We start from the raw sequence: 16,092 nt of genomic DNA, 5'->3' as shown, positions 1-16,092 counted from the left end.
GAATTCTATGCGCCTGGTAGCTCAGACGAAATTACTCAGCATTTTCTGCTCAGCCCAGGAAAAAAGATTTCTTTAGCAGCTAGCGAAGCTCCATTTTAACCGCAAATTCAGCTAAAATACCAGGCACACAGAAATGAGTAGCAAGTTGCAGCTCGCTAAAATTTTCATCAATCAAATAAACATTGCATACTTTTGGGCTGTGCGAAATAATCAATATTTAATTCGTGTGGCATACTTTCGCCTGCTGCTGCACACAAAAATTATGTGCAATTCGTCGCTTGCTAAGGCTTGCTGTGTGCCTGGTATTTCCATCGACTTTACTCAAAATCTGCGACTCACCCACCCACCCAAATAAGAAGAGTTTCTTTGTTGTTTTTTTTTTATATTTGATTATTTTATTTATAATATATATCACATTAAATTTTACATTAACCAAGATACAAAATATATGCGACTTGTCATTGTCATTATAATCATTTGTCATTTTTACAATCGTTTTCATTACATATTAATAGATATTATTTTAATGAATAGGTATATAGGTGTAGTTATGTATGTATCTAGACATTTCGTTCGAATCGGTTTTACATTATAGGATTTTCGGATCGACATGCTTGGCATATCGAGGGTTTTACAATATTTGTCATGGGTTTTACATAGTTAATAGGTTTATTACATAGTATACGCATTATTCTTTCACATTGCAGGCAATTGAATGGGTTGTTTAAATATAGTTAAGACTGTCGCAACGGCATGCTTGGCACATCGAGGGACATGGAGGGTTTCATGGGGGCAAATCGGCTTGACCAGTTATACGTACATAGCTAGTTAAACATTAAACATATAGTTACAATTAGGGACTAAAACTAATAACTTGTTTTTCTAAACTAATTGCATCAGAGTCAGTCAAAGAAGTTGGAACCTAAAACCTAAACTACTTTGCCAGATGCGCCCCATTGAAGGCGACCTTAATGTCAGGCTTAGAGCTAGTTTATTGTTGTTGTTGTTGTTGTTGCTGCTGCTGGCTCGTCTCCTGATTGCTGTGGCTGCTGTGATTGTTCTGCTGCTGTTGTTGTTGCTAGTGTTGCTGCAGCTGCTCCTGTGGCTGTTGCTGGTGCTATTGCTGCTGTTGCTGCCGCTGCCGCTGCTGCTGCTGCCGCTGCCGCTGCCGCTGTTGTGCTAGCGACCGCACCATCAAGCGCATTAAGCGTATTGCTGCTGGCGGCCTTCTGATTGGGAAAGAGCACGGAATATGCCGGTGGCGGATCCAGCTCCTCGTAGTTGGGCGGCGATGTGGCGCTGCTTGGATCCATGCCAGCTCCATTGGCTGCGGCCAGCGCTGCCTCGCGCTCATTGTTGACAGCGTGCTGCGATGCGGAAGCTGTAAGTGTACGTATGGATTGAATGTGAGAGCTCAAGCGACAACAGGAAACTGTTGCGAGATGACGGCCACAGAGGAGGCAGTTAATGGCGAGTTGTGAAAGTTAGACATAGACATGGATACAAAGAGATACATTGAGATACATAGATACATAGATACATAAATACAGAGATACGGATAAAAGTTGTATGGCATGCGCAATGTACGACGAAGAAGAATACGAAAACAAAACACGAACAAGAAAACTCGCATAAATATTGATGTCTATGCCTTACTTGAACTACAAAAGTGTGCAATTGAACGTACCCCAGAGGCCGCAGATGAGCAGCGCGCCGCCGCAGAGCAGCATGCCGAGCATTAGATAGCCCCACGGCCCGTACTTGGACAGGTCCGAGTGGAGTCCGCTGCGTGTGGAGTTGCGCCTGGTGAAGCCGCTGCCAGCACCGCTGCCATTTACAATGCCGTTCTCCATGGTGCCATTATCCTGCGCCTTGCCATCCACCTCGGTGGCGAACTGAGTGCCGATGGCATTGGGCGAGCCTGGGTCCGGCTTCTTCATGTCTTTGGTGTGCACTTTACGCAGCTGCGTTGTCGAATTGCTATTGACGCCAGCTGCTGCTGTTGCTCCTCCCGCTGATGCTGCTGCTGCTGCTGCTGCTGCTTCCGTTTCGCCGGCGCTGCCATTGCGCTGCGGCATATCCTCCGGCGATGTGGGCGCATCGTAGGCAAACAGATTGCGAAACACCTCCAAGGCGAACTGCTCAAACAGATCAGACTCCAGCGCAGAGGGCAGCGTGCCGGCGCCAGGACGACGCTGCTTATAGCACAGCTCGTAGTCCTCGTCGCTGTCGTACTCATTGCTGTACGGGCAATGGCGTATGCCATCGCACGCCAGCTCCTTGGAGATGCACAGAATGGGCTCGTCGCTGCGAACAGAGAGATATCTATTAGTAATTTCATTCCATATGGTATTATAGGTATATCTGCCACTTACCCAATCTTCAGGCACTGATGCTTGCTCACATCCTTGCACTGCTCGCCCTTGCCCAGCACCGTGACCATCAGCTTGGACTTGAGTGCATGCATTCCGTGCTCCCACACGATCCTCACGCGGCCATGGAACAAACGTACCGGATCCTCCATTTCGGAGGCGGTATCTTCCAGCTGGCAGGGATCGACGCGCCATTGCGCCGTATGCGGATCCAACGAGCTGAACTGCAAAGGCAAAGCGGGCAAATCAATTATATCTAAAGAACTGCTCCAATATTTGCTCGCGCATGCGCAAACAATTCACGCGGCTCACATACCAAATGCAAATCGAAATGGTAGAAACATACGAAATTGGGTCTAAAAACTACGAACAATAAAAACCACTCAAATCTTTTCACGCCCACACAAAGGCACACGAAATCCGACGTGATATAAATTATTTAGTTAAACAAAGATGTAAACGTGCACACAATAAACACTCAACAGCGAATATTCGGCATGGGAAACGGCAATAATAATGGCAAATTAAATATTTACACTGTGAAACATTTATACAATTATTTTATACATTTTTATTTATATTTATATACGTCGTCGCGCAAAAAGCAATTTCATTTAGCATATGCGAAACTCTAAGCTCATATATTATATATGCATTTACACACACACCCCCACACACACACATGCACACATGCATTTTGAAAAGTCGTAGAATGTATACAATTTATGATTATATTATCGCCTGCTGCCAGTTAAGCATCTCAAATATTTATTCAAATTTGCGAGTTGCTGTTCCTAAACTAAATACAGTTGCGACTAAATAAATATTAATTCAATTAAGTAAGCCAGAGCGACGTTATCAGATGACAATATCTCTAAGAAATGTTAAAAACAAATAAATACAATTTTTCAACAATTTTTACCAGGTGTTTGCAAACAAAACTGTGATGAAATTCTTTGACAATGGAATTCGAATAATTTGTACATGTTTATTCAGCAAACTTTTTCTATACCACTTGCAAAAATAATATATTTCTTACAAATCAATCAGTCCATCTCTACATTTGTTTGTTTATGCCTCAAATTCCATAAACTTGGTTATAAAATCAACTTTTTTCCCCGCTTCACTCTAGCCCGCATTTTTTCAACTGGTTTGAAATTATTTTACCTTTTATTATTTGCCATTTTTTTTTATTGTATTCTAAAATATTTTTATGTTTGTGTTTCACTTTTTTAACTCTCAATATATTATCCATTTTGTAGTATTTTTTATAGGATTTTATTTGTTGCTTTGAACACATGGAAAATGGGAAATCAGTGCTGAAAGTGTTTTTTTTTTTTTTTTTTTTTTTTTTTTTCAAGATATCTTTTATTTAATCTACTCAGTAAAAATATGATACTGATGGAAATATAAATTAAGTAAAAAGTAGAAGTGGAAATTCTCCGACTAAAAAAAATAAATAATATATTAAAATATATATAAATAAATAAAAAATAAAATATTAAAGTAAAAACAGCTCCATTCTTTCGGATTTATAATAAGTTACTTTCATTGAACCTTATAAAAAGGGTAATTTTTTCTCTGGTCCTCTACAGAAAGTCTTCACCTGTTTACTCTATTATATCTAATGCGGATATTTCGTCTAGAGATTGTTATATTAAATGATCAATTCTGGAAATTTTTAATTTTTGGCACTTGAAACCAAGTTAGCAAAGAGATCCCATACACAAGTATATATCTAACTATATAGTATATAAATGGGTTCCCTCATTTAGATAACATCTAAACATCTTTTGCCAGCGAATCAAGGTTTTCTTTCTTTGGGCTAACGCAATTAGAGTTAGTTTGGCAAAATCTGCACCTAGCATCGGCGTGAAAAACATTTCGACTTTGACTTTGGCTTGACTCAATACATAAATGAATGAGCGAGTGAGTGCATGGGTGGGTGTGTGCGTATATGTGTGTATATGTGAGTACTCTTGACTGCGCATGCGTGACCACAAAAAAAAAAAAAAAAACAACAAACAAAAAACAAAATGTGTGAGATTTTGTGTTTGCTTTGGATTTTTGTGTTAGCATTGAACTCGCCTCAAAATGACAGAAATAAAGACCAAGCTGTGAGCTATTGTGACTTTAGTGCTTTAATTCTAATTTATGCGTTGCCTATGACTCGATTCGGAAGGTTAACAAAACTTGATTTGATTGCATGAGCATGTGTGTGTGTGAGGGTGTGTATGAGTGTGTGTACATGGGCATTGAGTACTTTTCAGCATTTGTGGCCAATTGTATTGAGGTTTTGTAATGGGCGGGTGTTCTGACCTATTTTGCGGTTTTCACAAGACATTTTGACATTTCAAATTGTTCTCAATTACAGTTAATTTCGCTGTCAATTTAACAAATATACTCTAGAGCTGAGTTACGAGGCACTAAGCGAGTGCAACTAATGCGACACTGAAGCTACTAAATTATGGATAACTCTTTGCGGCAGTACAGGCAGACAGAGAGAGAGAGAGGGAGGCAGCTGCTGCTGCTGTGGCTGCTGCTTCTGCTCTCAGCTAACGAGAGATATATTCCGAGCGCGTGCGATTTGCATAAGCGCGCGCCCGTTGTTGGCTTTTGCTGTGAGTTCTGAAAAGTTGTTGTGTATTTGAAACACGTTTGTCTCATTTGGCCAGGAAAATACGAAACGAAACGAAACACAGACAACACTTTCAGTTGCGGCTATGACGTTGCGTTGCCATAAATACTACGGCGACAGGCAGACGGACAGCCAGCCAGACAGACGAACGGACTGATAGACGACAGTTTGACAGCATTGAAACGTGGACAGTCTTTAAGCCATAAAAAATTGTGCTGCGCATGTGAGGATATCAACGATTCAGTTGCGGGTGCGGTTGCCCGTATCTCTACCTATATCTATACCTTTATATATGTATATATATATAGGTAGTTATATATATACTTGTATCTACAACTGTTCAACTATATAAACGATTTCTTTGTCTGAGCTGCCTGCATATGCAAATGTTGTTGTTGTTGTTGTTGTTGTTGTTGTTATTTGTTGTTTGCGTTGTTTGCGCACTGCGAATATGTCACACAATTTGCAGCTTTTGTTCTTAATGAGTAAATCGAGAGTCGCACACGAACAGCATATCGCATTTAATATCGCATTGCACAATATCAATTGGCAATCATTAGCTGCACTTATCAAATAGCTACTGATGCAGCAGCAGCACTTAGCCAGGCTGGCTAACTGGTTTCATTCAATTCAATTAATTAATTGTTGATTGTTTGTTTGTGCATTGCTCAACTAAATGTTGCGCTCTCTTTCTATTGCAGCCCTTTTTGGCATAACAATGAGCCACACTTAGCAATTAGGTTTAGTTAGTAATTAAACAAGAGCTAATCAACAATTTCCTTTGTGATGATTAGTTAATTTTCAGTAATTAATTAAGTAGAAAATCTATTGATTTATTACACTAATTTGTGGTTTTCTGTGAAATTTATTATAAAATTTCTATTGAATTGCATTTCATTAAAAAATTTTTTATTTCTAGTAGCGTTGTCCATATCAAAAATTCTTTTATTAGCCTGGCTAGCGTCCATCTAACCATTAGTCGCTTATTGAGTTCGAACTCTAGTTTCTAATTTTAGCTTTACTTTTTATAGTTTTTAGCTTTTTAATTTAGCTTGAATATTGTTCTCAAAGGAAATTTAATATTTACCAGCTCTAGCTCTGACCTATAAATTCTATATAACAGTCTGCTGCTGGTAGCGCCATCTATTGGCAGTTGCTTGCTAGCTTTCCAGTTGACTAACTATTTCTATATTCTATATTCTAGTTAAATTTTCTAGATGGCTAGAGCTAACAATTTCATCTCCAGCATGCACACAAAGTCATTTAGTTTGAATTAATATTTTCATATGAAATACTTCATTGCATTTAGATTAACCTCAATGTGGAATCTACACCTATCATCTGCAGCTATCCCAAGCCCTCCAAAGCTGATTAGCTTTCGAAGTGCACACACATTCAATTAGATACTCCAAAATCGTTTGTACTTACAATATTCAATGGACAGGTGCGTCCCACAACAATGGCAGAGGAGGAGGCAGCATTTGACGCTGCTGCTGCTGCTGCTGCTGCTGCTGCTGCTGCAGTCGCATTTAGCAGCAACTGCGACTGTTTGTTTGCGCTGACCAAAGCGGGCATAATGTTGGAGTTGGCGGCAGCCGGGGGATTGTTGCTGGCATTGTCGGTGCGCTGGGTGTGGCGCAGCTTGGGCAGAATGAGGCGCACAATGAATCCATAGCTGGGCGGGGCGCTCAATATGCGGGAGCAGGACTTGTGCTGGGCGCCATAGCTGCCCGGCTTCAGTTCAATAATCAGACTAGACTCTTTGCCATCGCTCTCGATGAAATGCTCGTGCTGAACGCTGCACAGCGGCTTAAAGGTGGGATGCGACAGCAGATCACCTGTGGAAAGACAGAGAGAGAGAGAGAGAGAGAGAGAGAGAGAAAGAGAGAAGAGGTAGGTATGAGTGTATGGTAAAAGTTGCTCACAAATTTACAAAGAGCTGCTAATTTATGGCGCACACATGGAACTGTTATATACACATGTGCATGTATGTGTGTGAGACTCTATGTGGAGCACCTTGGCGACATGCCTCAGGTCATGCCTCTCTGCCGGCTCAGATGAGAAGTGTAATCAAACTATAAATAGCTGGCGCTACTTTGTCGCTCATGTGGACAGCCACATGTACATCTATTGTATAACATCTATGGCATCTATAAGTGAAATTCAATTAATTTGATATAGTTGCTAATTGAATAACATGCATCTAGTCTACCTATAAAGGCAGCAGCAGCAGCAGCTCGTCAAGAGTTGCGGCTCAATTATTTTGCACTCGCACTCGAACTTTGCGCGCTTGAGGTTAAAGATACAAGCTGCAAACACACACACACACACTTGCAGCTAAATTAATAAAGCACGAGTGCGAGTTGTTATGGCTGTTTGTTAATAATGAAATATGTGTTTACAATGTGCCGCCGCCAGTTGCTGCGCCAGTCGATTCGCTTGCCTTTGCTATAGGATGAAAAAAAAAAAAACTACTCTTTGCATTATATTCTGGGTCACTGACTCACACACACTCGCACACACTTCACATATTGCTACATTTTTATTACAGCTCCCACGGAACGCCCCTCACCCCCCGTCGCCCATTGGCTTGGCCATTTCTTATGCAATTGCCAACGCATTTGGGCTATTAACATTTAATGCGCAAAATCAATTTGCATTTGCTTTTTGCAGCCACTGTAGCACACACACACACACACACACATAGTTTATTGTGAACTTGACATTAATAGCCAAGTGGCTCGACACGTGCTGCACTTTAATAAATTATTCGAATGCTCAGCTTCAGCTGCAGCTACAATAACAAACAACAAAAGCTGCACTCGAATTGCATTTATGATTCGCAAATTGTTTGTTAGCTCATAAGCTTATTAATAATTGCCAATAATTTGTTATTCATTTCTTTTTTCCTATTCTACTCTACAGATTACAAAATAGACGCTTGGGGCGTGGGCGACTCCATTCACTTACAAGAATAACATTTAAAACCAATTTGAATTTTATATTTAAGCAAATACCACGAATTGTCTTGGGTATTGGAGTTATTGAACAGAAACTTAAAGCCCGATTAGCTATTCGAAAGTTTTAAGCGCAAATTTCTATGAATCGCTGAACTTTTACTTTTGCAAAGATTTTAGAGCATTTACTTGGCTTTGACTTTGGCATTGGCTAAAGTAAAAGCAGTTCTTAACTTTAATTTGAGTTTAAGGAATACCGAATGGATTGCTGTAACTCTATCTAGCTCACCGACTAAACAAACATTTAATCTAATACTTTACACATACTAAATAGTCATTAATGGCAAAAGAATGCTCATTTAATTAATTTACTTTTATTCATTAAATATATTATCCACATTATCCACATTTCCTTCAATGAGAATTAGCTCTAATCCATCAGCAAGGGAATAAAATGCGAGATAAACAAATGCATTCGCTTTACGTATTGCTAGTAAACTAGTTCCTCTGACCCTTTACTGACGGCATGGACTGATAAATTGAGCCATCACTTATAATTTTGGCCCATTAGCACCGCAAAGCAATGAGGTTTATTGCAATTTTTTTTTACCTATTTTTTTTTTATATTTTATATTTTTGTTTGACTGACAGAGCATTGGCTATAAAAGCCGGGGCTTATGCCACTGAACTCTAGCTTTAGTTACAGCTTTAGCTAATTGGGTTAAAAGCACACTCACACAAACACAAACACACATGTGTGTGTGTATAAATGTATAACAAGTATAAATGAGTGTTGTGCTTGGCTGCAGCAACAGACGAGAAACGCATTTGGTCTGATCCGGACTGTTGGTTCAATGGGGCTTTGCTGGAGGTGGGGAGGTAGCCAGCCAACCGGAGCAAAGAAAGGGCTAAAATTTCACTTGATATTGCCCCTTTTTTTTGGAGGGGGACCTGGGTTGCCGACTCATAAATGTGCCGTTAATAATTTGTCTCAATTTCTAGAGCAGAACATGAATTGAGTTGACCCGAAATTTCTCCCTTCTGAATGGAAAGCTGAAAATTGCCCAAAAAGAATCATATGGAAAATAGTGATAGTAAAACAACTATTTTAAATTGTTTTTAATATTTGTTTGGAAATTTTAGTGTTATTTTTTTGTTTTTTTTTGCAGTTGTGTTAAAAGTTTGATTACAGAATCGCGTTTACAATGGCTAAAAACATTTGAAAATTGCGTGAGTGTGCGGCGAGTATAATTGAGAGGCTGTGCCAGTATGTGTGAATGCATGTGTGTGTGTGTGTGTGTGTGTGGTTGAGTGTCTCTGTGTGTGTTCAAGTGTGCGTGAGCTGTGTGTGGCGGTCACTTGAATAGGGCTGAACTTAACTGAAGGGCAGTCAATGTTGATCTACAGGTGCCTACTAAAATGGATGCACATACTCGCACACACACACACACACACACACACACACACACACTGGCACACCCACAGAGGCTGCGGCCTTGTAGTTGTTGTTGTTTGTTTCGGGGCTTTGTTTGGGGTCTTGTTTGGGCCAGCAGTTCGCTCATGTGTTAAGCGCAGCACTTGGCTTGTAAATTGTCAAGCATCGGTTTCGAGTGCCACGCCTGCTGCTGGCTCTGGCTCTGGCTCTGCGGCTCTTGGCCTGGCCATAACATAAAAAATTCTGTGGCATGTTGCATATTGCATGCGGAGAGCATCATAATTACGCACAGTTGCATACAGTTTCACACAAAAAGCTACGCACAGCCGTTGAGTGTGCTGCCAAAGCACTCGAAATAAATAAAAAAATAAAAGTTCTTGCTGTTGTTGTTGTTGTTTAAAACAAATTACACAGCGCACTAGAGTGTGGCAGAGGAGCAGAGCGCAAAGAGAGTCGGCGTAAGAGTGAGAGTGAGTGAAGGCAGCAGGAAGAAGCAGAAGAAGAGACTAGTAAACACTTGACGCATAAAAAGCTACAAAATATAGAAGAAGCAAAAAAACGTTTGAGTGTAGTTTATATATTTTTTAAGTTTTTTTCTCAGATTTTTTTTTTACCAACTGTAAATTGGGTCAACTATCAAAGTCAGAGCAGCAAGGGTTAAGTGCTAGCCCACACACACACACACACACACACATGCACACTTCTGTTGAGAAAAGAATGAGTGGACAATGCTACAATTCCTGTTGGCCAATCTCGCTTATGGGTCAAGCGTGTGTTGCTGCTGCTGCTGCTGCTGCTGTCCGTTTGTCTGTTTTGTTTGTGCAGCGGCAGCAAACTAAATAAAATAAATTGTAGTATAAACAAGACAACAACAAGGCAACAACAACCAAATACTAAGAACTTGACATGCATTCAGCTTTAACTGTTTCTTGCTGCTGCTGCTGCTCTTGCTGTGGCTTGCCATTGCGTGCAGCAGCAACAATTTTATTGCAGGCAGCCTAACGGCAACTGTTGCTGTTGCCGCACAGTTTGCCAACAGCAGCGTGACCGAGCATTGCGAGTTCTTGCTCCAGCCGGTTCAGCATGGCTCCACACACACACACACACACACACGCACACATACACTGAGAGATATGCTCGCAACCGCCTGCTGCCTTGTAACGGTCGCATACATAAATCAAGGCGGCCATTTTAGCAATTAGCAAAAAATTACCAACAACGTAAGTGCTTGTACTAGTATATATATACATACATACATATATGTATGCGTGTGTCTGTTGCTGCTGCTGCTGCTGGCCAAAATAGTTTGCGCCAATTTAGATAAAGTTTCAAGCTAGTGGGCGTTGGGCGTCTGTTAGCAACAGCAACAGCAACAGCAATGGCAACACAAAATCACGAAAAGAGAACAGCAACATCTTCAAGTGTCGCCATTTTGAGTGTGAGAGCGCGTGAGAGAGTGTGCGTGTGTGTGTGTGTAAGAGCGCGGACAGTCAGCTCAGATAACGGTCAATTTGCATTTTAATTGAGCGCTTGTTTGACGCGCACACATCTAAAGCCTATCGCAGTTTTTGCTCTTCCACTCTCTCTCTCTCTCGCTCTAGCACATCTCTTCTTCTTCATTTTTTTTTTTTTTTTGGCTGTGCAGCTTTTATTTGCATTTTAACTGCCAACAGGCTAAACGGGTGGGCGTGTTGCACCTAATTGAACTCTTATGACATCAACAGATCAAAAGCTTAGAGCAAAAACCTGCAAGAGTGTGTGTGAGAGTGTAAGTGTGTGTGAGAGGCGGCTTAACTTCTTGTTGCCAAACGACTAAAAATAAAAAGAATTCGAAAACAAAAACAGTTCTAGCTGTTTCGCGTGACTGTTGTTGATTTGGTTCTTTTTTTGTTTTTACGCAAATTGATTCAGTAACCGGTTAGACTCTGAATACATGTACATATGTATGTATGTACATACATATATCATATGCATATGGTTATTGAGCAGATCTGGCAACTTCTTGTTTTTGCAGGGGTTGTTTTTTTTTTTATGTTTCGCATGGTGTACATAGCGTGGAGCGAACATGGTACAATCTCTGGCACATCACTCTTCCAGCTTGTTCTTCATTTCGCCTGTTAACTCATCTCATTCTTCTTCTTCTTCTTCATCTCTTCGCCAGCTGCAATTGGCATATTTCCGAAATGGAACGTCAAATTAATGCTGAAAAAGTTCAACGGAACACAGGGTTAAAAGCTGCGCTTGTTCGCAGTTACGGCTACATCAGCAACAACAACTGTTGCAGTTGCCCGCGGCTACACGATGGAAGGAAAGAAGCGAGGGAGAGGAGGAAGAGGCGAGAGGTTAACGGTAACTGGCAACTGCTGAACTTCATGGCATCGCTGCCTTTGTGCTTCTTCTTAACTGTATTTCAATGACAATGAGGTCGGTCGCTCACCCATTCCCATTCTCCACTTTCAACTCTCCCAATCTGCCATTCTCTCCCGCCCCTCTGTTTCAATCTGTTGCTGATTGTAATTAAAATATTACTCCATTCATTTACTTTCATATGTCTTTCAGGCAAGTTTTATTTTTCGATTTAATTTTATTTTCTTTGAACCTGCGGCTTCCGCGTGTAGTTAAATAATTATTTTTAATGCTATAACGCCTAGGCCGGAGTGTGAATCACGTCGAAAAATTGGAGTGAGACGAGCAAAAAGCGAAAACAAAAGTCTATGTTCATAGTTCTGTAAGGTCTTCACAATAACTGAAACAACAATAAGAACGACGATAACGCGCTTAACCAAACAAATAAAATATACAAAAACAAGATGAAAAATATAAATAAATAAGTAATAAAACCCATGTGAATAAGAGAGAGAAAGACAAAGACCGGTTTACAGTTCACGTTCACGAATTGTCGCCGCAAAAAAATAAACAGTAAATAATACAAAAAATAAGCTCACACACAGAAAATATACATATACAAATGACAGTGGTTTTCAGTGAATTTTTTTGTTTAAACACAGAAACCCTAGATGAGACGCTTAGAAATACAAACATAAATCTACAAATAAGTATTAAGTAATTAATGCCTTAATGGGGCTTTCTTGCGAAATTTGAATGACAAATCGTTGTTTTCTGAGAGCTTCTTCTTCACATTGAATTGAAATGAAAGTCTAGCTAGTCTGGTGGCAGCACACCATAAAGGAACTATGAAATGTGGCTATAGCTAAAAAAAAAAAAAATAATAAATAAACAAACAAACATACCAAAGGAAACAGCTGCACTCTGCACATAGGCAGCACTGGCCGCCAGCAGCGTGAGCAGCGCCCAAGCGCTATAAATTTGCATTATAGCATTGCAGCCGGTTGCTCCAGCTGCGCCGGCGCCGACGCAGCGTCGACTTTGACGCTGGCGTGCGCAGCTGACGCAAATATTCGCCGTGGACCCAGACGGAGACGCAGTCGCTGCAGCCGCCATCTTTATCTGCGACATGCCTTAAATTCAGCTACACTTTTTGTTTGTATTTGTTATTATTGTATTTATTGCTATTTTTTGTATTTGTTTTTGCTTTAAAACGGCTTTTTAGTGCCGTGCCAATTGTGGTTGGATGGCTTCACTTTTCCTTGGATTTCGCTCTTTTCGTTTCTTCGGCGCATTACAGAAAAAAACACTCACAATTTGACTCTTTACTTAGCAAAGGCCAATTGCATAATAAATCATAATAAGTTCGATTGGACATACAATTCTACACATGCATATAAATAAGCGCGAGTCGCGAGTGTCACCAAAAATGAGCGACAATTACTTTTTGTAAATTTATGCTCCGAGTTAAATGCACTCGCGCGCCCTTTTTACCGTTGGTTAGAGAAATACGAAGACGAAAACGAAAACGAAGACGGAGACGGAGACTGGGCCATGCACTGCGCCACCCTCGACTCTCGACTGCGCTGTGTGTGAAGCGCGCTGACTTTACTAGACTTGTTGCGACGAATGATCGAACCGAACTGAGCGCAGCTTTGAGCGATGCCAGCCGACGATGCTTTACAATTGAGTCGCCGTTCGACAATGCTGGCAATTTAGCTTGGCCGCCGCTAAAAACTAGCTTGCTCGCGACAGTACAAGTAGCCAATATCTGTTATGTCTAAATTTTAGCTACTTTAATTACTGTTTGCATTTAAGTGTTTACAAATCTGAGAGTTAATCTTTTACTCATAAATATTTACAACTTTAAACTACTGTATTAATCCATATTTAAGTTACTTTTTAGCTTTAAAAATGTTTCAAGGCTAGCAGCACTGTTCATGGCTTAGCTATCCCATTGTTGTTTAATCTTGCTCTTAACTCAAATATTGCCTCTCTTAAATTTATTGCAGCTGCTCGTAAACAACTCACATGTTACACGAAAACAAAAACAATGCCAAGAGACGCCCGAATGTAATGTTACAAATCAACTAACAAAGCAGACACGCTTAAAGAAGCAAACAAACAAAAAGTGGAGAAATCGAAATCTTTTGCACACAAAAATAAAGTCCAAGCTAAAGCAGCTCCTCTTCTTCTATCTCTACCTGATTCACCCACACCAGCGGGCGCTGCTGCGGCTGTTGCTGCGGCCTCCGCTGCTGTTGCTGCTGTTGGTGCTGCTTTTGGCAATCACTGCAACAGTTCTGACTCATGGAGCTTACGGCGTCAAACGGATTTTTGCATTTTTTTTGTGTGTGTGTATGTGCTTTGTTCCTTATTTTTGTTTTCGTTTTTTCATCATTTTTTTCTTTGCTGGTTTGGGGCTTTGGTCTTGGGCTCTGTAACCCAATTTTAAAACGAGTTGCAGTAAAAGCTCAGCGAAAAACACGCATGCATGGGAAGCAGAATACGAAAATTACAGCGAAAGGCGTTGTAAGAAATCGAAAACAATTCAAACAACATATGTCAGTGTATGCGTGTGAGAGTGTGCATATGTATGCGTATGTGGGTGTGCGTCTGTGTACTCGCCGTGAGGAATGAACAGCAAAGCGAATGCAATTGAGTCAGATTTTTCTTCAAGAGATCTTTAACCGTTATTAAATTGTATGCATTCAGTTCTGAGCTTTATATTTGAGTAGTTAACCAATAAAGCGTTGACTCAATCGATTCCTATACAAATTTATTGCTATTTTTAGTGCTCGCAAAACGCGTTGCCATAAAGAGCAAAGGAAATGCCCATTGAATGCGTAAACTTAGCTTAAAATAGACTTTTAAACAAAATCAATAGAAATCGACAAAAATTAGCTTAAGTAAATGTGATAATTTGTATGAAGCTTTGAGTTACTAATTAAGTCTTATAAATAACCAAAAACCAGTGAAGTGCTATTTGAAGTTGAAAAACTAGTTTTCACTGGAGATTATCAGAAATTTGTTCGATGGAACTTAATTGAGAGAAGATATGTATATCTAGATATATGCCAAAGATATTTATGCCATTCATTGTGATATTCATATAATTATAATATTTTTTATTAATATAATATCATGAATATGATATTCAAAAATGTATAGAGATAAATATAAGTTTATATTCAATTCGGTTTTATTTATGGTCAAACGATTTAGAGATATAAAGAGTATATTTAGCTAGGTATTTTAAGAATTTTTATTTCATTTGAAGTCCTTGACTTTGGTATACGATCCTTCCTTAGGTCTTTGTTCCAAGTGTGAATCGAATTCTTTAGACTATTCAATAAATTCATAAAAAACACTATAATATTTATAGATTTTTTCTGTCTTCAAAGTCTTCTTAGCTCATATATGGCAAATGTTATTTATGAGTTTATTAAAGACTTGCAATGTTTTGGTAAAAAAAACTGTACGAAATAAAAGTAAAATATATACACATAATTGAAATGTTAAAATAAATGAACTCAAGGCTTCAGCCAAAAAACTGGGTTTCAGCTTGACGAAAACCAGGTTCTACAGCTAAAAATGTAAGCCTTAAGCCTTGAATTGTAAAACAAAGCCGAGATTAATTTATTGTATTCAGAATGTGTATATGTATGTATATATGTATGTGTATGCGCATTAATATAAAGTAAGGTAAATAAACATGTTTTCAAATAATAAATTTACTTTTTCGTTGACTATTTGGTTATAATAACTTTAATAATTAATAAATTTTCTTTACAATATTTTTTTTTTTTAATTAAGCTCTTTAACTTGCATATTTTTTGTAAAATATATTTTTTCTGTGATTCATCAGACTCAAGATGATTGAAAGATATATGAAACGCTGATTGCATAAGGGAGAAGACCTCAACAGCTCAAATTACGCTGTTTGCACTGCGCACACACACAGTATATATATAAGTATGTACAAATGTACATAAGTATGTATATGGCTTTTATATATGAGTGCATCCATGTGTGTGCGAGAGTGTGTGTGTGCGTTTATGTTGTTGTCAACTCGATCCGGCAGCGACAACAACAAGCAATAGCCGGTTATGTTCGCTTTTGCTCGATGCTATAAACAAACAACGACAGCAACAAAACAGGCCTCATTTATGCGCTGCATTTTTTTGCAGTTGTTGTTTGCTAGCCACGTTTTTGGCTATTGCATTTAATTGGTGTTGTTGTTGTTGTCTGGCCAAACAACTGTTGTTGCCGTGCAGCTAAAAATAAACGGCATAATTATAGACGTTGCCAGCGACTTGTTGCACTCACTTACGCAGTCCAACT

At 39.5% G+C, this 16,092-nt stretch overlaps 1 protein-coding gene across 1 annotated transcript; it reads right to left on the bottom strand.

The window, feature by feature from the left end:
• Window positions 1–361: 361 nt before the first annotated feature.
• Window positions 362–13,412, bottom strand: LOC108655091 (uncharacterized). Its single transcript, XM_018106795.3, is given in 6 exon segments — window positions 362–1,039; window positions 1,041–1,432; window positions 1,688–2,307; window positions 2,376–2,596; window positions 6,439–6,848; window positions 12,654–13,412. Coding segments are annotated over 6 exon segments (1,917 nt in total). The 5' UTR covers window positions 12,880–13,412; the 3' UTR covers window positions 362–991.
• Window positions 13,413–16,092: the final 2,680 nt, after the last annotated feature.

The sequence above is a fragment of the Drosophila navojoa genome, chromosome 5 (assembly GCF_054131105.1).
Source record: "Drosophila navojoa isolate 15081-1374.11 chromosome 5, UAZ_NAV_1.0, whole genome shotgun sequence".
Taxonomy (NCBI): Eukaryota; Metazoa; Arthropoda; class Insecta; order Diptera; family Drosophilidae; genus Drosophila; species Drosophila navojoa.
Note: the sequence above shows the minus strand (reverse complement) of the source record. Positions and strands in the feature narration are given on the sequence as shown.